This window comes from Bombyx mandarina, chromosome 03 (assembly GCF_030267445.1).
Source record: "Bombyx mandarina strain Sakado chromosome 03, ASM3026744v2".
NCBI lineage: Eukaryota > Metazoa > Arthropoda > Insecta > Lepidoptera > Bombycidae > Bombyx > Bombyx mandarina.
The window spans coordinates 1,134,555-1,152,859 of NC_143210.1; the positions used below are offsets into that span (position 1 = coordinate 1,134,555).

Below are 18,305 nucleotides of genomic sequence, written 5' to 3' on the forward strand. Positions count from 1 at the left end.
ATGTTTGTGAACGCAGCGGTATATCGAGAATGGAAGGAGATGACGTGTGAGATGACAGATGAACGACGACGAACGAAGCACGAAGCACGAGCACGACGAAACTATTATAATTTTAATTTATAGTATTGAAATAAAACGTGGAAGTAGTAAACGCGAAACTTTTATTAATTGTCTGAAGCCTGCATCCCACACTTATATATTTAAACGAGCAATTCTTGTATATAAATATGTATATAATCTGAATCTCGAAAACGGCTCTAACGATTTTCATAAAATTTAGTATACAGGGGATTTCGGGGGCGATAAATCGATGTAGCTACGATTTATTTTCAGAAAATGTTGTTTTATTTGTGTTTTCAATAATCACGTTTATCAATAATTTTGATTTTTTTCTTTAAATAACTAGTTCATATTTTTGGTATAGTCGGTACGATCGAAAAATATAATTCAAATTTCATCATTTTATCAATATGTAATTCGTATTTAAATCTTATTTCTAAAAACACAATTTAACAACAACAAAAAAACTGGTAGTATGCTTTTAATCTAGCATTACATATTTACTGTAATTATATTAATAATTATTATTTCTGGCGTTTCAAATATTTTATAGTTTTCCTGGTCACCGAAGACTGCAATGATATTCGTCAACATTTGAGTGTATGTTCAAACTATCGTCTAATTAGTAGTTAAATTAATAATTGTCTACAAAAAATGTATGTATTAATAAATCCGCAATTAAACCGGAAAAAACTTATTCTCATTTTATTGGAACTGGAAAACTGATTCTATTTTTTACTGGTGGTAGGGCCTCTTGTGAGTCCACGCTAGTGGGTACCACCACCCTGCCTATTTCTGCCGTGAAGCAGTAATGCGTTTCGGTTTGAAGGGTGGGGCAGCCGTTGTAACTATACTTGAGACCTTAGAACTTATATCTCAAGGTGGGTGGCGCATTTACGTCGTAAATGTCTATGGGCTCCAGTAACCACTTAACACCAGGTGGGCTGTGAGCTCGTCCACTACTCTAGCAATAAAAATAAAAAAAAATTAAGATCTACGAAGACTGAAAATATAACTATACGTCTACTAATTCAGACCAGATGCCATTTCTGAACGAATTTTTAATTTTCTCTTAAAATATCCTATGACACAATGCTTGAATGACAAAAAATAATATAGCCAATCACAAAGAAGAAACATACTAAAATTTATTGCATGTAATTTGTTACATCAAAATTTTCTTCACTTCCTCTTTACCACCCCACCTTGGGGTGTGTCAACCTTTTCTGATGAAATTTCATATTGCGTGTCCAGCCTGAAGAGAGAGAGAGAGAGAGAGAGTCAAGTTTACAAAATCCAGTCCGAGCAAGACGTAACTGCTGGTAGTAGGACACTGGTAGTAGGACCTCTTGGGAGTCCGCACGGGTAGGTACCACCACCACCCCGCCTATTTCCGCCGTGAAGCAGTAATGCGTTTCGGTTTGAAGGGTGGGGTAGCCGTTGTAACTATACTGAGACCTTAGAACTTATATCTCAAGATGGGTGGCGCATTTACGTTGTAGATGTATATGGGCTCCAGTAAGCACTTAACATCAGGTGGGCTGTGAGCTCGTCCATCCATCTAATCAATAAAAAAAAAAAAAAAAAGAAACGTAAACGGGTAACCTGAGGGTAAGTCACTCCCTTACTTCCATCCTTTAAGGCTATAAAGCATTGACGTAAAAATTTATTGAAAATATATTAGACATAATATTTAGCTTTAATTATTACAGTACAATTAAAAGTGAGACCTTAGAGCTCATGTCTCAAGGTGGGTTTACGTTGTAGATGTCTATGGGCTCCGGTAACAACTTAACACCAGGTGAGCCGTGAGCTCGTCCACCCACCTAAGCAGGGAAAAAAAACGATGCTATATTAGTCATGTATTTTTATTATAAACTAGCTGACCCGGCAAACTTCGTAGTGCCTCAATCGATAAATAAAAGACCTAAACTTTTGTATAAAATAAACTTAAAACAAACAAAAGAAGTCCGGCCGACGGGGGACACATCAAAAGAAAAACTAAATTGTTATTCTTATTAATTCCGAGCATTTTCATATTTATCTACCTTTTAAACCTTCTCTAGACTTCCACAAATAATTCAAGACCAAAATTAGCCAAATCGGTCGAGCCGTTCTCGAGTTTTAGCGAGACTAACGAACAGCAATTCATTTATATATATAAATATATATATAAATATATATATAAATATATATATAAATATATATATATAAATACGAGTATTATTAAGTAGGTAAAATTCAGATATCTAAAATAAACTTATGAAGCCACCTTTTTAATATATTATACAAACGCCTTACTTTGAAACAGTAGCAATCTTTTAAACAAAGTTTTATATAAATATTTTAATTAAAACAACGTCTAAACCTTGCAATTATAATTTCCAACGCTTCGAATACTGCTTACAGTTTTTATGGCCACGGATGACGGGAACATTGTTAACGCGAGATTAAACCGTAAAAGGTTTTTAATGGAATTTTTAAAAAACTATAAACAAGTTCTATACTGCCTATTTTATTCCTATAGTAATACTATATGTATTTTTTTCCTACCTATGCTGATAGCCTTGAGAGGCTATTTTAGCTTCTCCTTGACGTGTGGGTGAGCTTGCGGGGCTCAAACCGGGAATGTTGCTAGCACTGGCCCTAGCAAGAGCCGTGCTTCGCAGAATCTACCACCGGATCGGAAACGCGACCCACTGAGAAGATCCGGCGAGAAACTCAGTGGGCTTGCATTTTTCTCATGTTTCCGAAAGTATTAATGACTTTTTTTTACATACATTAAATGTTCAAATGACTCTCCCGGTCGTTATATACCGGGAAATCTTTCCACAACAAACGGACAGACAGTACAGGCTAAATATTGTGAGGTTGAACAATAAATAAAACATATATGTATAAAATAATCGAAATTTGGAATAAACGGACATCAAAGATAAAATTTAATCAATAGAGGCTGCCCAAAGTATAAACTAAATGAAATTATACAGGTCAAAGTCGGCATCGAACCCAGGGACAAGGGGTGATCGCCCTGTCTACCTGTGGCATTGACTTGAGAGGGAAACTTTCTGGAATTGTATTATAAATTTAAAATAAATTTTAAAATAAATGAGAGAAAAAAAACACGATAAATATTTAACAACAAGGAAAATATGGTAAGCGTTTAGTCACTGGAAAGATGTTTTTTTTGAAATGTTGCTACGCACGGATGTTCCGCAACGATCCAGACGAATCTTGTCACAAATGGCCCACTGGTGCAATTTTTTTTATTTTACTCCTTAGGTGAACGAGTTGACGGCCCATCTGACGTAATGTGGCTATCAGAGCCCACGGATATTACAACGCGAACGCCACCATCCAATTCAAGACACGAAACCTAAGTCTCAAACGTATAATTCAAGTTATCAAAGGATTCATTGTCAAAGTTCATCTATTTTTTTATTTTCCAACGGAAATATGAAGTCTTAAGGGACTTTGGAGTGCCACCGCTGAGCAAGAACAAAGATTCTTTGGCAACTGTCACCCAAAACAATACTCATCGACTCTTATCTCGGAGGGCTGAAACAAAACTCATAGTTTTTGTTTTCCCTACCTATTCGTTGGTAGGCTAAGAAGCTATTCCAGTTACGCCCGGACGGAGATTTGAGCTCACCGGCTCAACCTGAGAGAATTCAGCAACACTAGCCCTAGCAAGACCAGTGCTTCGCAGAATCTACCACCGGATCGGAATCACGACCCCCCGAGAAGTTAGTTCGCTCGTCATAATCGACGGCGACCGGTGTTTGACGATCCTAAAAGCACCGAGAGTGATCCGACAAGACATATTTCTGGCGACGGTGGCTTTGCGTTGCTCCCACCGCCTAGATCACATAAAAACCTGATAGTAACGAAGACTTGGGTATAGGGAATAACACAATAGGAGTTATAACAAGAAGACATTATCACTTTGGCTGTGGCAAGTAGTATCATAAACCTTCTTCTGGTGGTCATTGTGTCTAAATGCGCATCCAATGATATTTCCACCAGTGCGTGGCAAGTCTTCCTCGACCCACCATACTAGGGTAGATTCAAATACTATAACTTTGCGAATACATCTCTCTCTCTCTCTTCAATCGGTCCCTCATTGCTGAGGATCGTGACTCCGTCCGATTCCGTCAACCAGCTGTCTCCATTGATCCCGCTCTGTAGCTTGATGGAAGACGTCGCTGACAGGTATTTTCAGTTCCTCCGCTATTTAGTCCAACCACCGTTTGGGACCTCTACCCATAGGCCTTTCTCCCTCGATTTTACCGGTCACCACAATACAATTTATAGTATATAGCTGTCGGTGGCGAACTCTTACAAACACCTGAATGAATCCCTCCGAACTAGCGAGAGGGACATGGTTCTTTTCGTTCGAACCGCGGCGGGCCTATATGGACTTATCCGCAGTGACCGAGTTTACAATTAGCTTTGTAAACAAATAATTATTTTCGTATTTTCGCTAGCTAGTAGAGCAGGAATTGAACGTCTTGGACATGACGTGGGGGGATCTAGAACAGACTGCCCAAGACCGATGCGAATAGAAGAATTTGATTCGAGCCCTACATCCCAGCAGAGGGTACCTAATAGGTAAGAAGTGTTAATGGATAGGCCAATGTTTATATGAGTGTTGGACGCCCTAATAATAATGACAATAAATAATAATGTTAGTTTTAAATCTCCAGCGAAGCGGGCGAGTCCGGCTAGTTTTTTATAATATAAATTACAATTGAACAAATTAAACCAGAAATTGTGATAATTAATGACAGTGACGTTGTTGACATTTGAGGTCTCTCTACAGAGGAGTCTCTACAGACTCCCGATTCCAGAATCTCAAAGTGATGATATCAACAAAAAACCGGATAGAAACATCAACGATTCTCACTCTTGTCTCAATACAGATGAATGTGTGATCATGAGTATATTAGGGAGTGTGGGAAATTTGGGGTGATATTGAATGGTCTTATTGTGCAAGATTTCAAGTACTTTTTGATTGAAACGCGGACTCGCTCGAATTTTTTGTCTGAATTAGTGAATGGCGATGATTTAATGGGTCATGGGTCGTTTGAGTCTATAATAACTTAATAACTATCACTTGTACTAAGCGGCTGGGAATTAAAAGAATCTATTTGTTAACATCTTCTATGGTACGTGAACGATGTGACCCAGGTCACGAAATGACAACAAAACAATATTAAAAACAACAACAAAACACGGACGACAACAAGAACAACAACAAAAAAATACAATTTCGCGCAACAACAATGACAAACGTGAAAACACCGGAACGCGGCGGTGCGTCCGAGGGCCATTCATCAAACGTCAGACAGGAGCTTTTAGTTGTAACAGAATATTGCAATTGTCGTCCGTCTGTCGCTTACAAGTCGCCCTTTCGACGTGACATGTACAGAAAAGACCATAGAGAATGTATTGTGTGCGAGAGAACACAATGGTACGGAAAAAAAAAACATTTGAAAGGACAAACATTTGAAGGGGCTACATTTGATACGTATTTTGTAATTTTTATGTCTGGCACGAGCATAGATCCACTTCGGGTTACTAGTGGTATCACAGAGTACTCTTCTAGGTCAGTCAACAAATAAACGATATCACACAGAATCTCTTTTTTATTTCATTGCATAAATAGTTGGACGAGCTCACAGCCCACCTAGTGTTAAGTGGCTACCGGAGCCCATAGACATTTACAACGTAAATGCCGCCACCCACCTCGAGATATAACTTCTAAGGTCTCAGTATATTTACAACGGCTGCCCCGCCCTTCAGACCGAAACGCATTACTGCTTCACGGCAGAAATAGGCAGGGTGGTGGTACCTACCCATGCGGACTCACAAGAGATCCTACCATCAGTAAACTTAATTTGTCCAACAACAACTTTTGACCTTACTTCCAATGATATTTCAAATGACAGTACCGAGATCACCAATCGCGACCTCCATTCGTAAAACTACAATCCCAAAACTAGTAGTCAAAGGTCTCGCCATTGAAAACACTGGCTGGAGCAAGTCTAGAAGTAGCAGCATCCTATTTCTGGGTATCACCATAAATACAGCACTAACGCTCATAATATATCTACAAATATATGTTGACAAATGATTTTCATTTCAACAAGATTCCTCTCGCTGGTCTGCTGGAAGAGATTTCTTAAAGAAATAAGCAATGCCTTTGTACATAATTTTCCTATTACTCTGTACTATGTCTTCTTTTCTGTGTACATAAATAAAAAATAAATAAAAAAATAAAAGAAAATAAGATTCATTTAGTGTAGACAAGAAAATGTATGTCATAGATATTGGTTATCCGCGTAAGTAACCATTTCTTGTTAAACCGATATTAATCTTTTGAGCGCCAGCCGTCGTTAAATCGACTCTGTCTTAATGCGTGTAAAGTGCGGGGCATCGAAATATCGACTATAGCTCAGTTTGATTATAGGTATTGGGTAACGACCTGTGTGATTAGTGCGAGTTTTTAACGTTCTCGATCGCGTAAAAGTTAACTCAAATTTGTACGGAGTTAGAACAACGCCCCTAACGGGAAACGAAGGGAAGCTGTTCCAACTTAAAAACGTTAAAAAGCTTGTAATAAGCAAACTGTATGGATATGTCTTAACGCGCTCATGTATAACGTTCATAATAAGTTAATAACATTTGTTAATAAAAAATTTAAAAAGATTTCGCTGTGACTTTGGGCATTAATTTTTGTTTTTTTTTAAGTTAAAGGTTAAGTTGGTAGAACCTCTTGTTCTGGTAGGACCTCTTGTGAGTCCACGAGTAGGTACCACCACCCCCCTTTTTCTGCCGTGAAGCAGTAATGCGTTTCGGTTTGAAGGGTGGGGCAGCCGTTGTAATTATACTGAGACCTTAGAACTTATATCTCAAGGTGGTGGCGCATTTACGTTGTAGATGTCTATGGGCTCCAGGAACCACTTAACACCAGGTGGGCTGTGAGCTCGTCCACCCATCTAAGCTATAAAAAAATATATTTCATAAGTTACTTTTTTTTTCAAAAATCCTTTAACAATTTCTGCACAATATGTGAAAATAAGTTCAGCACTAAAAGCATTAAAGACACCATCACAACACACCAATCAATCTCAAAGCGAAAAACAAAATATTCTCTGACACGCAAATCACGAAAATGTCCCTACAATTACAATTTATCGCATAAATGTCAGAATATTGCTATAAGTCATTTAATTCTCTGTTTCCCTCTCAAAACAACAAACAAATTTTCCATTCATTACCTGTATCGCGTGGATATAACTGTATTAATACAATCAACGAATGTGGATATCCCGCTGTGATTTATCTCTAATAACGTTGATTGCTTGTTATTCTATTTAATTAAGATTACGATCAGATGGCACGTGTTAAAAATCGATATTATTCAGTCTTATATAATAAATACATTCCAAATATGTTTTTAGATATTTGCTGACCACTGACTTCATTGACTCATATTATGTAGCTAGGATCCACAGCCGTGGCCACAAAAAAGGGAGGCGTAGAGTAGAGATTCGGATTCCGAGATTCCTCCCCACCAAAGCGCAGTAATTGCCGATTGAAACAGGCCTTAGATGGAGATGCTTAGTGATGCAGACGAGAAACCGCTGCTTACCGCTAAATACCATACAAAAGTCTCGTTTGAAGAAGAATATATCTTAATAACCACTTACCATCGGGTAGGCCGTATGCTAGTCTGCTTGCAAAGGCAATAAAAAAATCTGAACGGTAAGTGGGAGAAAATATCTCTGAAAACGCACTGTGGCTTATCGCAAAATTCTCGATAGCTCGATAGCGGAAGAACTCTACTCCAGAGACGGGCGGTGTAATATTATAAACTAGATAGACCCAGAGGTTCCAACTGATCCTTTATAATGGCAGATCGGCAGATTATAGATAATCAGAATAGCCCTCTTTTGTATGCAGTCAAATGGAAGTAGCTGGTATTTGGGAAGCCCGACCCAGAGGTGGGAGCAGTACTCCACGCGAGGCCGAACTTATGTCTAGTAAAACACAAGTCTTTGGTCAGGCGTAAAGTACCGCTTTTTAAGATTACCGCTATTTAAGACACAAGTTCGCTTTGCCCTTCAAAGGACTCTGATATTAAACAACTTCATGATTTCAGTCTGAAAAAAATTACAGAATTGTCACGATGAGTAGTCACAGGAGCTGGTTAGTAAACGACACCAGTGTCGGCTCTTCGGGTATTTGCGATGATAACGCGACTACCCTGGTAATTATCGCATTCCCAGAGGTCGCTACGGACTGTCCACTCCTAAGCATCGCAGTAAGGCGACTCAACAAATTTAAAAAAGGACAATTTGAAGTTGCCACATTAGAATCAGCGAAACGTAATGAAAGATGTAGTAGTTGTGGCCTGCAGTTAAGGTATACAAACCCTGACTTCTCTAGCAAATGCTTCTACGGATCAGAAAAACCAGTACCATACATACCAACTTGGCTCTTCTTAATTCCCATGTTATAAGTAGGGAATATTTTACTTCTTTTTTCCCCTACCTAAGCTGGTAGCCTTTAGAGGCTATGCAAGCGTAGCCATACGAGTAGGTGAGCCCAAAGGGCTCCAGCCTAGTGATGCTGCTAACACTAGCCCTAGCAAGAGCAGTGCTTAGCAGAATCTACCGGATCGGAAACGCGGCCTACTGAGAAGATCCGGCGAAAAACTCAGTGAGCGAGTGATTTTGTTAGCGACAGCTCGTCGAAGAAAACCAATAACATAGTCCACCCAATTGATATTGTTGTCCTTATTGTTTCGTAGGAATATATCGTAATCAATAATATGCCTATTAAACTTCCTCTTTTGTTGGTGAAGTTTATTTAATCGTTCAAATAATAATAGGTGTGCTTCAAAATTTACCACGGTCCTATTGAATACGACTGAATCAATAAAAGACAATAATAGAGTACCTACATACGTCATTGACAAAAACTAGTTTATCTTAGGTTTTTGTTCTATTTTGTATGCACGCTCAAGACATACATATGAATGAAAGTTCGGTCAGGACAAAGCAGGGTTCAACGAACGCGACTTACCTTCACAACGCACAGGGGGTTACTATATATTAAAATATTTAAATCGGTATTATGGCATAAAATGAATTTGATATGAGAACATCAGTGGTCCTCGGTGACAGCGGGTCGCTCATTGGCGTCGCGAAGCTGTTTTGAACCGCGCCTCGCTCGGCTTGAGACTTGGACCTCATGTTCCAATGATGGCTTTCTGATGACCATGAACTTTGATAGCCAATTAAGAGCTATTGGGTCGTGAACTAGTAGGTACATATATCTGCGGAATAAAACCATCATGAAGCAATCACAAAATCTGTTTCTCCTGAACATATATAGGGACGAAAGAACATAGACTAGAACCTATTTGGATGAAGACCACTCTGTAATTGCTTTGGTATTAAAAGATCAAAGACAACATTTAAAGTTTCTGGATTTTTCTTTATATTGAATGTTTAGTGTGTATAGTTTATGTCTCCTTCTTTGCCTGGACTTTTTCTTACTGTTTGCTGTGAACTATTCAACTGTGCTTGTGCTTGTCGCTTTTCTCCTTCTAATCGTTTTTATGTAATAAATTGCTGTGTGTGTGAAATTGGACATAATCATTCCGGTAACGGATCTAAACCCCATATTGCCTGAACCAAGACTCACGCAGCAGACCCCATATAAGGACAAAGTATAGGGAAATGATAAACGGGATAATTTATTACACAAGCTTGTCTGTCGCAACTCGCTAGGTCAAGCATCCAAAAATACGCCACTAAGCCGATTTTTTTTATTGCTTATTCGGTTGGACAAGCTTACGGCCCACCTGGTGTTAAGCGGTTACCGGAACCCATCGACATCTACAGTGTAAATGCCGCTACCTACCTTGAGATATAAGTTCTAAGGTCTCGGTATAGTTACAACGGCTGTCCCTTCTGCGCGGCCTAACCTTCAAACCGAAACGCAATACTGCTTCACGGCGGAAATAGGTGGTACCTACCCATACGGACTCACAAGACGTCCAACCACCAGTAATTCCCTGAAAAGTACTATAACAAATATATATAAGCAGGATCGTTTGCCTTCTCGACTGGCTGAGCGATGGTTACCGGAGACACTCCACCCTGTATGTCCCCGGCGGTGACGTCACACACTACAAGTTCCGCACGTGCGTCTCATTTCACATTTCCCACAGCCAACCCTTCTGGTGGGGCCTCCGGTTGAATATCGTGACGAAAGCTCGCTTTATTATCGGCGTAAAGGTATAACAACAAAAGACAGTCTGCGTTTCAATACACGTCGCATCCAAAGCTAAATCAACTAAACCTCGTATGGTAGTGAAAAGAACAGTGGTGGTAGAACGTCTTGTGAGCCCATACGGATAGGTACCACTATCCTCCCTATTTCTGCAGGAAAGCAGTCATCTATTTCGCCCTCATGTCTCAAAGATGGGCGGTATTCGCCCATCACCACTTAACGCCAACAGATATCTTCTTTATATAAACACTGCGGGAAAAATTCGTGCACACAAGTGAGGTATTGATTCAGAGTCCGCAGTATGGTGCAGTCGCTGGACTCATTGCGAGGAGTCACCGGACGATCAGGCCCCAGACCATTAACGACAGAACTCACCTTAAGTTCCTCAATCTGCAGTCAGATATGACGCTGATTCTTGACCTGGAGTCGCCCAGGTCCAAGGGAGGGAGGAGGCCCTTCGAACGCCCAAACATACTACAAAAATAGAACTTCAATGAACGTAAAATAATTCTAATAGAATAAATTAGACTTTTGTTGTAAGATATCGTGTAAAAATTTTAGTGATTACAATGTGTCCAAAAGTCGACCTATTTTGTTGTGAGATAAAATTGTTACGTATTTGCGTAAAAAATTGTTACGTATGTGTATATATTGTATTCATCGTATTATGGGACACCTAGGGACATAAATGCAGTGCACTCGGTCATAGAATCAGTTTTTTTTTTTTTTTATTGCCCTTGTAGGCAGACGAGCATACGGCCCACCTGATGGTGAGTGGTTACCGTTGCCCATGGACTTCAGCAATGCCAGGGGCAGAGCCAAGCCGCTGCCTAAAAGTGAGAATAGTCCGTTCCGTTATTCATCAATGGGCAACTGCAACCAGATTTCCATCATCAGTATTCCCGAATAGTGCCTTAACATGATTTCCCCACCCAGCTTCCCAATTCCCACCCAAAGTTTATTTAGAACACTATATCTATATCCCGTACGTGCTGTGAGTCCGCAAGGTCCTCCCTAACCTACCAACACATTATGGCATCCATCTTCGACAAACGGTTATAATCATTCAGGAGCACTGGCAAACGTCAAGAATTAATATTCAAATTTCTGCCTCTAAAGTTTCTTATCTCAAGATAAGCAGATGAAAGTCACGCTTGTTCACAATTGCTGACAGCTATTATCTGCGGATGTAACTACCAATAACCCAAAATTCCCGACCAGACCGTAGCCACAATCGAAGTAAGGCATTGCCCCACCTGGCTTTACTAAAGGACTTGCTCTTGTCAGTCAGGCGTCTCTTCTGACGGACAACAGTAGAGTCACCAGCACCGTGCAACGAACCTTCCACGGGGGTCGTCGTCTTCAAAGCGCTGAAGCTAGACTCCTGCTGGAATTCAAAATGAACGGGGAATTCGAGCATCCAAAATGTTTCGCGCGTTACGTTCGTCTGAATTACAATTAAATCGTCTATAAGTCTTGCTGATTTTGGAGTGGATCCTCCTTAGAGTTATATTACACTTAATTACAGTTTATGATAGTATTTAAGTCGGAACGAGAACGGAAGTCCTGGATACCGCTATGTCTCCCTTTTGATGGGCCATTGAAAAATTCACGTGGCATGTTATTTAATATTCTCATATTGTTTGGAGTATTTTCTTGTTATTAACAGCCCGAAAGCTCAGGTTACACAGACCACATCGTACGAAATCATGCGAATGAAATAAGCAGGCTGGATCTTACCTACGTGCTAGAGTACGATTTTATTTTGTAGATAATATTACTTCTCAGGATATTTGAGGATCAAATCGCGTCCAATTAAATCGCAACGTATCCCTGCGAGCGAAAGTTCGAGACACACAGTTATTGTGTCACATACCTTTCGACTCATAAATTCGGTCATAAATTCTGGTTATTTTAAAGTCATATATTTATATATAAACAAAAACCAGATATGTTGATACTTAGTTAGTAGCTCGTAATGATGTTTAAATATTGTAATAGCATAATTGATGGTCCTTCCTAAGCCGTTTTGCGACCATAGTCTAACCTAAAGTCACTGAAGGCATCTAGTTAATGGACATGGGCTTTAGTGACTAAAGCTAACAGAGTATTCTGATTCAATTGCAAAGGTATAGTACTTTAGTAGAAACATTATCCGAACTGTAATCCGTGATCTTCTGCAGTACTTCGCTTTCAGCACCGATCGGCTCCGAACTTGGCTCCGTGTCGCTTGTATCCTGTACATCATCGAGGAGTTAAAAAAAAAACGTCATTACGGATCCTCCCGATCCATTAACGGTGCTTTTAGGTACCAAAAGCACCGGTTACCGCCCTCATCGAACCCGTCGCTTGTGACGAAAGGCTCGACGAGCGAATTAACCCATAGACACTGAGCCCACTGAGCCCACTGAGTTTCTCGCCGGATCTTCTCAGTAGGTTGCGTTTCCGATCCGGTGGTAGATTCTGCGAAGCACTGCTCTTGCTAGGGCCAATGTTAGCAACACTCCGGTTTGAGCCCCGTGAGCTCACCTACACGTTATGGCGAAGCTGAAATAGCCGAATAGTATAGGTAGGAAAAAAACAAAAAAACAATAAACCAAACCGCATAGCCATTGTTAACCTAAGCCGATGTGTTAAAACAGTCTAGGCTGAGTGACAACATCGCGCGCACTTATCGCCCCTTGAAATTACTTGTTAAAAGCAAAACAGCTCGTATTCTGAACTGCGACAAAGCTATTTCATTCAGAACAATAACATACAGGTGTGAAGTACATTAACCAGAGCCCAAACTGTGAAATTAATAAAATCTGCTTTATCTTATTTAAGTATAGGTACATATATCCGACCCAGGCGACGGGGCAAAGCAAAACCACCTTCGTCGACATAATAGGGGTTAAAGTATCAAATTGCCGTTCTATCGTAATAGGTACTTCGAATTGACAACCTTCATAGTTCGAAATTTTTGAGTGAAACTTTTTTCAAATGGTACCTATTATATCTCAACCCCTAATATATCTTGTTGGATCCCCCGAATTCACGCTCAGTACTTTTAGGACCCTCAAGCACCAGTCACCGTTCCCATTGAACTCGTCGATTACGACTGATAGTTCGACGAGCGAACTAACCTATAGACGCAACCGAGTTTTCCGCCAGATCTTCTCAGTTGGTCGTGATTTCGATCTGGTGGTAGATTGTAATCCAACAAGACATTTTTCGGTCGATGGCGGCTTTTTGTTGCCCCGTCGCGGTCGGTGAAGAATGGTCCCTATACTACCAGCGAATAGGTAGAGAATATATATTTTTTAAGTATTGAAAATTCATATAAATTACTATAAAAAAAACACCTCATGATATTAGTCCAAAAGCAATTTAGATTCTACTTATATTAAACCTCTTAGTCTTGGTGAAGACCACGTGTCTTCGTCTACTCTTTACAGACTAAGATGTAAGATACAATATAAATGGGGAGACTTCATTACTAACATAACTGATGGCCCTTTGCAGAACTTCTTCTCTTACCGTCTTCCACTCATCAGGTATGTTTACTTTGCCGGGGAACCTTTAAATTAACCTCCAAGTTACTGTTAATTGAATTATGGTCAACGTATACTTTGACCATCGTGAATCGTTAGCTCCCCTTGCGTCTGTTATTCTTAGTGAACTGTTAATGTGGTTGTAAAATTACCATCCGAATTGTTTACGTGAAGGCTTCATCAACTAACCTTGATGGTGGAAGATGAAAATTTTGACAACAATCGTATTTGGCACGTACATTGGCATTACTATTCTGAAGTGTTCAGTCTTATAATCAGCTACCAGCTACAAGATAGCTCGGTAAAGCCAAAATAGCATAAATATTTATGCTTAACCTGGCAAATTAGTTTCCACTTAGATTGAGATAAGTATCGATTGTCTTTCGGCTTCATTGGTCACAATGACCAACAACATATCCAATAACAATGGTCAACAAGCATATACATTTTTAGCTTAAGCAAGCTATTATTACAAAAGTTTACACCCTAAGCTTAAAATAGCATCTACACCTAGCATCATATGAGACACTTTACCCTACGCCACAGCTGATTTTCATTGCATGCAGAAATAATCAGGATAATTTAAGTGGATTGATAGTAGTTGAAGTAAATTGATTGCAGACGGAAGACACCAGCGCTATATTGGTTTTGGAGAGCGGTTCCTGTAATCCTCATAGACCTAGACTAAAATTACAATACCATTTGACACTCGAACCTCTAATCTCACGCAAGTTGGATAGTTAACCTGTTCGTCTGTATTCAAGAGGTTATTTACGGCGCTTATTGTAACTCTGAAGCGGGACTCTTTACTTATCATCCTCAAAACCTTATAGGACTAGAAGCCATTTCCTACACAAACATTGTGATCCTACACCGATACTTGTCCTATTTATGATGTCCATACACTCATGGCGGACTGTTAAAATTAAATTACCTCACAGAAATGAAAACGATGATACAAGACCAGTTCAAGCCTGGCCATATGATGAGGGATCAAGACATATGATGCCGCTGTGTCAAGACCGCCGATATTCACAACGAAAGAAGCATTTTTAGAGCTTGCCAAATACCTACCAATACTCCGGTGGTATTTCTTCCACCACTGGATACTCTATTGAAGAACTACTGGAGGATTTCCTTAGAGACTCTTCGGGTGGCTGCTCCAGCACCTTAAGGTCGTGTTTGGCCCAAGTGTCTTTGGGTGAAGGTTCTGGAAGTTCATCCGGTATCCAGGATTCGACGCGATTGGGGATGTAGCACGGGGGATAAGCACTCGAGTCTTCCCCGGGATCGTGGCGATAAAACTCCCTATCACGGTAAAAATTATAAGTATACTTCAGGCAGTTAGGTATTATAATTAAATTTAAGAATTACACGTATTTTGGGCACATTGAAAGCGTATTGAGAGGGACATTGGAGTCGAATTAACTAAAAGTCCTAGTCACCCCATAATCCCTACCCGAGACAGAAAACTAAGTACTAAGCAAGTTTTATCTGCTAGAGTGCAGCTTTCTAGCAAAGATTCGTTTTTATAAACTTCTCGTCACAGGTCATGAACTCATAGACTTTAATATTTATGACATCGCCTGCCCATATGTTATTCACTAGATGCGGGTATGAATTCTCAGTCTCGTCAAATTACTTCCACTATCACTGTCATCTAAGGTAGCATGCTGCTCATCTTAGCTACAAAAAACCAGCTCCAATTTGTATAAATCTTAACGGCAGTATAAATCCTCTTATTCTTCTTGCCTTTATGCCACATTACGTGAGGTCTAGTCAAGTTCTCTATTTACATTCAGGTCTACCATACGTCATCTTTGTACCAACACAATTCTCTCGCATATCTTCTTTCAATCAGTTCATCCAAGTATTTTTAGGACACCTTTCCTCAATTTACCATTTACTTTCATACCCGAGGTATTTTTGGCCACATGATCATATGTGTATAATAGCAGCAAAAGCAGCATTAATCATTAGATACCAATTGATAAGTTTAAGCCATGCTTGAGCCGCTATGTGGATCGTAAAGGCTGACGTCTGCTTCTCCATGTAACGTTCATAACAGATACTCATGGCCTCTTCTAAGATCTCCTCTCTTATTTCGAAGATTAGAAGGTCATCATCTTCTTTCTGAAGGATTTCAGCCCTGCGTTGATTAATATATGTACATAAATTGGTTAATCTAACTAACCCGATATACATAAGTCCTCAAAAGTACGTTATGCTAAACCATACTGTGATGCATAATGTTTAAAGCTGATTGTAGATGTACCTACAGCCACTAATAGCATTCTCTACAAATATTGAGTCTGTGGTGGAGACCGAAATCCCGCGAAAACTAAAATAACTCCACACCATGTATCTATGCTCCACACAACAATATACATACACACAACTAATGTACTCTTTCCTACCTTTTCCACACTAGTAGTGGCAAATGCAAAAAACGTGCGAGCCACATTTAAAAAAAAAAGGAGTGAAGTTGTGTGATTTGTTTTATGTTGTCTATTTAGTGTTTCTTTGGGTTTAAATGCGTAATAACCATGGTTTATCAACTGTTTGGTGACTGTGAAAGTGCACAATTCTGGAGAAATGAAACAAAGCCGCTGAACGTAGCTTCTCGGGATCCTCCAAAAAGTCCACTGAAAAAGTCTCAGTAAATGATCACCATTTTACTGAGATTATATTTCATCACATATCATCTCATTTGTAAATTTGTATTCGTTTTTAATCATTTATGTTATATCGCGATTAGTTTCCGCCGTTTTTTATTATTCATAAACTGTAAATAATTATATATTAATTATAGCATCTGGTCCGATAGAAATATCTCCAAAACCAAGCGTAAACTTGTAACAAGTCTTGTGTTTTCTATTTTCTTATATGGGGCGGAGACATGGACTCTGAAGAAGGCTGATCGAAGTCGGATCGACGCGTTAGAGATGTGGTGCTGGAGGAAAATGCTGCGGATTCCCTGGACGGAGCATCGGACAAACGCATCAATCCTGGAAGAACTAGGCGTCTCCTTAAGACTCTCCACCATTTGCCTACGTAGGATTTTAGAGTTTTTCGGTCACGTTGCGAGGAAAAAGGGTGACAATCTCTAAAGACTTCTCATAACCGGCAAAGTGGAAGGAAAGAGGCCTAGGGGGCGTAGTCCTATGCGCTGGTCCGATCAGATTAAGACGACTTTGGAATCCAGCATCAATGTCGCTATCCACTGCGCGGAGGACAGAAGTGAATGGAGGAACATAGTCCTGACAAAAGTGCTCAGTAAAGGTCACGACCCTCAGAACTGAGGAATACGACGCACGGAGGAGGAGGTAAATAATTAAAACGACTAATTATAAAAATCTTATTCCTTGACGCCGGCTAATGCACAAACCGTGCCGGAGCCAAAAAATAAAGAAGAAGAAGAAGAATTAATATACTCCACACTAGTCCAGTCACACATCCATGGCAAAATTCGCATTTCTGCTGCATGCAATCGCCTTTCATCCTCAATAAGTCAAATTGCACTATCAATCTTTAATTAAACAATCTTGTTTATTAGATTGTTATATTCACGTTAATCATATCTTGCACAATAATTGCGTAGTTTAACTGAACAGTGACATGTACATGGTCGTCCTAAGCCCCAAAAGCTTATCAACAAACCTACAAGAGAATGCAGGCTGCTATCTTCAGTACTGGACGTCCAACTAAAGTAATCTGGCAATATTAGTTCTGTGTAAAAAGCATATTACCAAGTACGCTCCTGTACATCCTTTGGCAAAGCAATCAAAGTCCTTTGATCGTCAAAAACTTGAAGCTTTCTTCCGCGGCGAGAAATCTTGTATTTAATTAAATTTGTTGATGTGACCGTACTCGTCATATTTTATGATAAGTCGGTAATGACGCTATCAAATTTAAAACAGGATAAGTACACAGATACACATAAAAATTTTGTTTGTTTTTCTTGATGAAAGAATAAAAATATATTAAACGTTATAAAATTATAACTCATTGTTATTGTTAGCAGGTACCTAAAATTCAAAGCAATTAAGATTTTTTTAAGGAAAATAACATATTCAAACTATTATTACGATATTTATTTAAAATCCGTATGTTTTTACTGAGTACGAAGGGAATGGTGCTGATAGCTTTTTACTATGTTTCGTCATGCGCAAAATAAATATTGATTAACTGTTGAAAACGTTATCTGTACCTATCAGAAAATTGAGATTGATAATAAATTATAATCTACTTTTCTGATTATACCAATAACTAAACTAGGTACTGTACCAACTAAAACAAAATAGTCAACGAAATCTGTGTGAAGCTATACCTTAATGTTAAATAATGTGTTGATTGTAAGCCTATGAAATGCTTTTAATCATTTTAGTGTTTATAGCAATGATA

At 39.3% G+C, this 18,305-nt stretch overlaps 1 protein-coding gene across 1 annotated transcript; it reads right to left on the bottom strand.

Moving 5' to 3' along the window:
• Positions 1–1,187: 1,187 nt before the first annotated feature.
• LOC114249882 (uncharacterized) lies at positions 1,188–17,884 on the bottom strand. Its single transcript, XM_028183614.2, has 8 exons — positions 17,651–17,884; positions 15,886–16,050; positions 14,976–15,209; positions 13,852–13,927; positions 12,507–12,605; positions 11,625–11,755; positions 10,744–10,842; positions 1,188–1,315 (listed from the first exon to the last, which is right to left on the bottom strand). Exons 1-8 carry the CDS (start codon positions 17,776–17,778, stop codon positions 1,243–1,245), a joined length of 1,005 nt encoding a protein of 334 aa, XP_028039415.2. The 5' UTR covers positions 17,779–17,884; the 3' UTR covers positions 1,188–1,242.
• Positions 17,885–18,305: the final 421 nt, after the last annotated feature.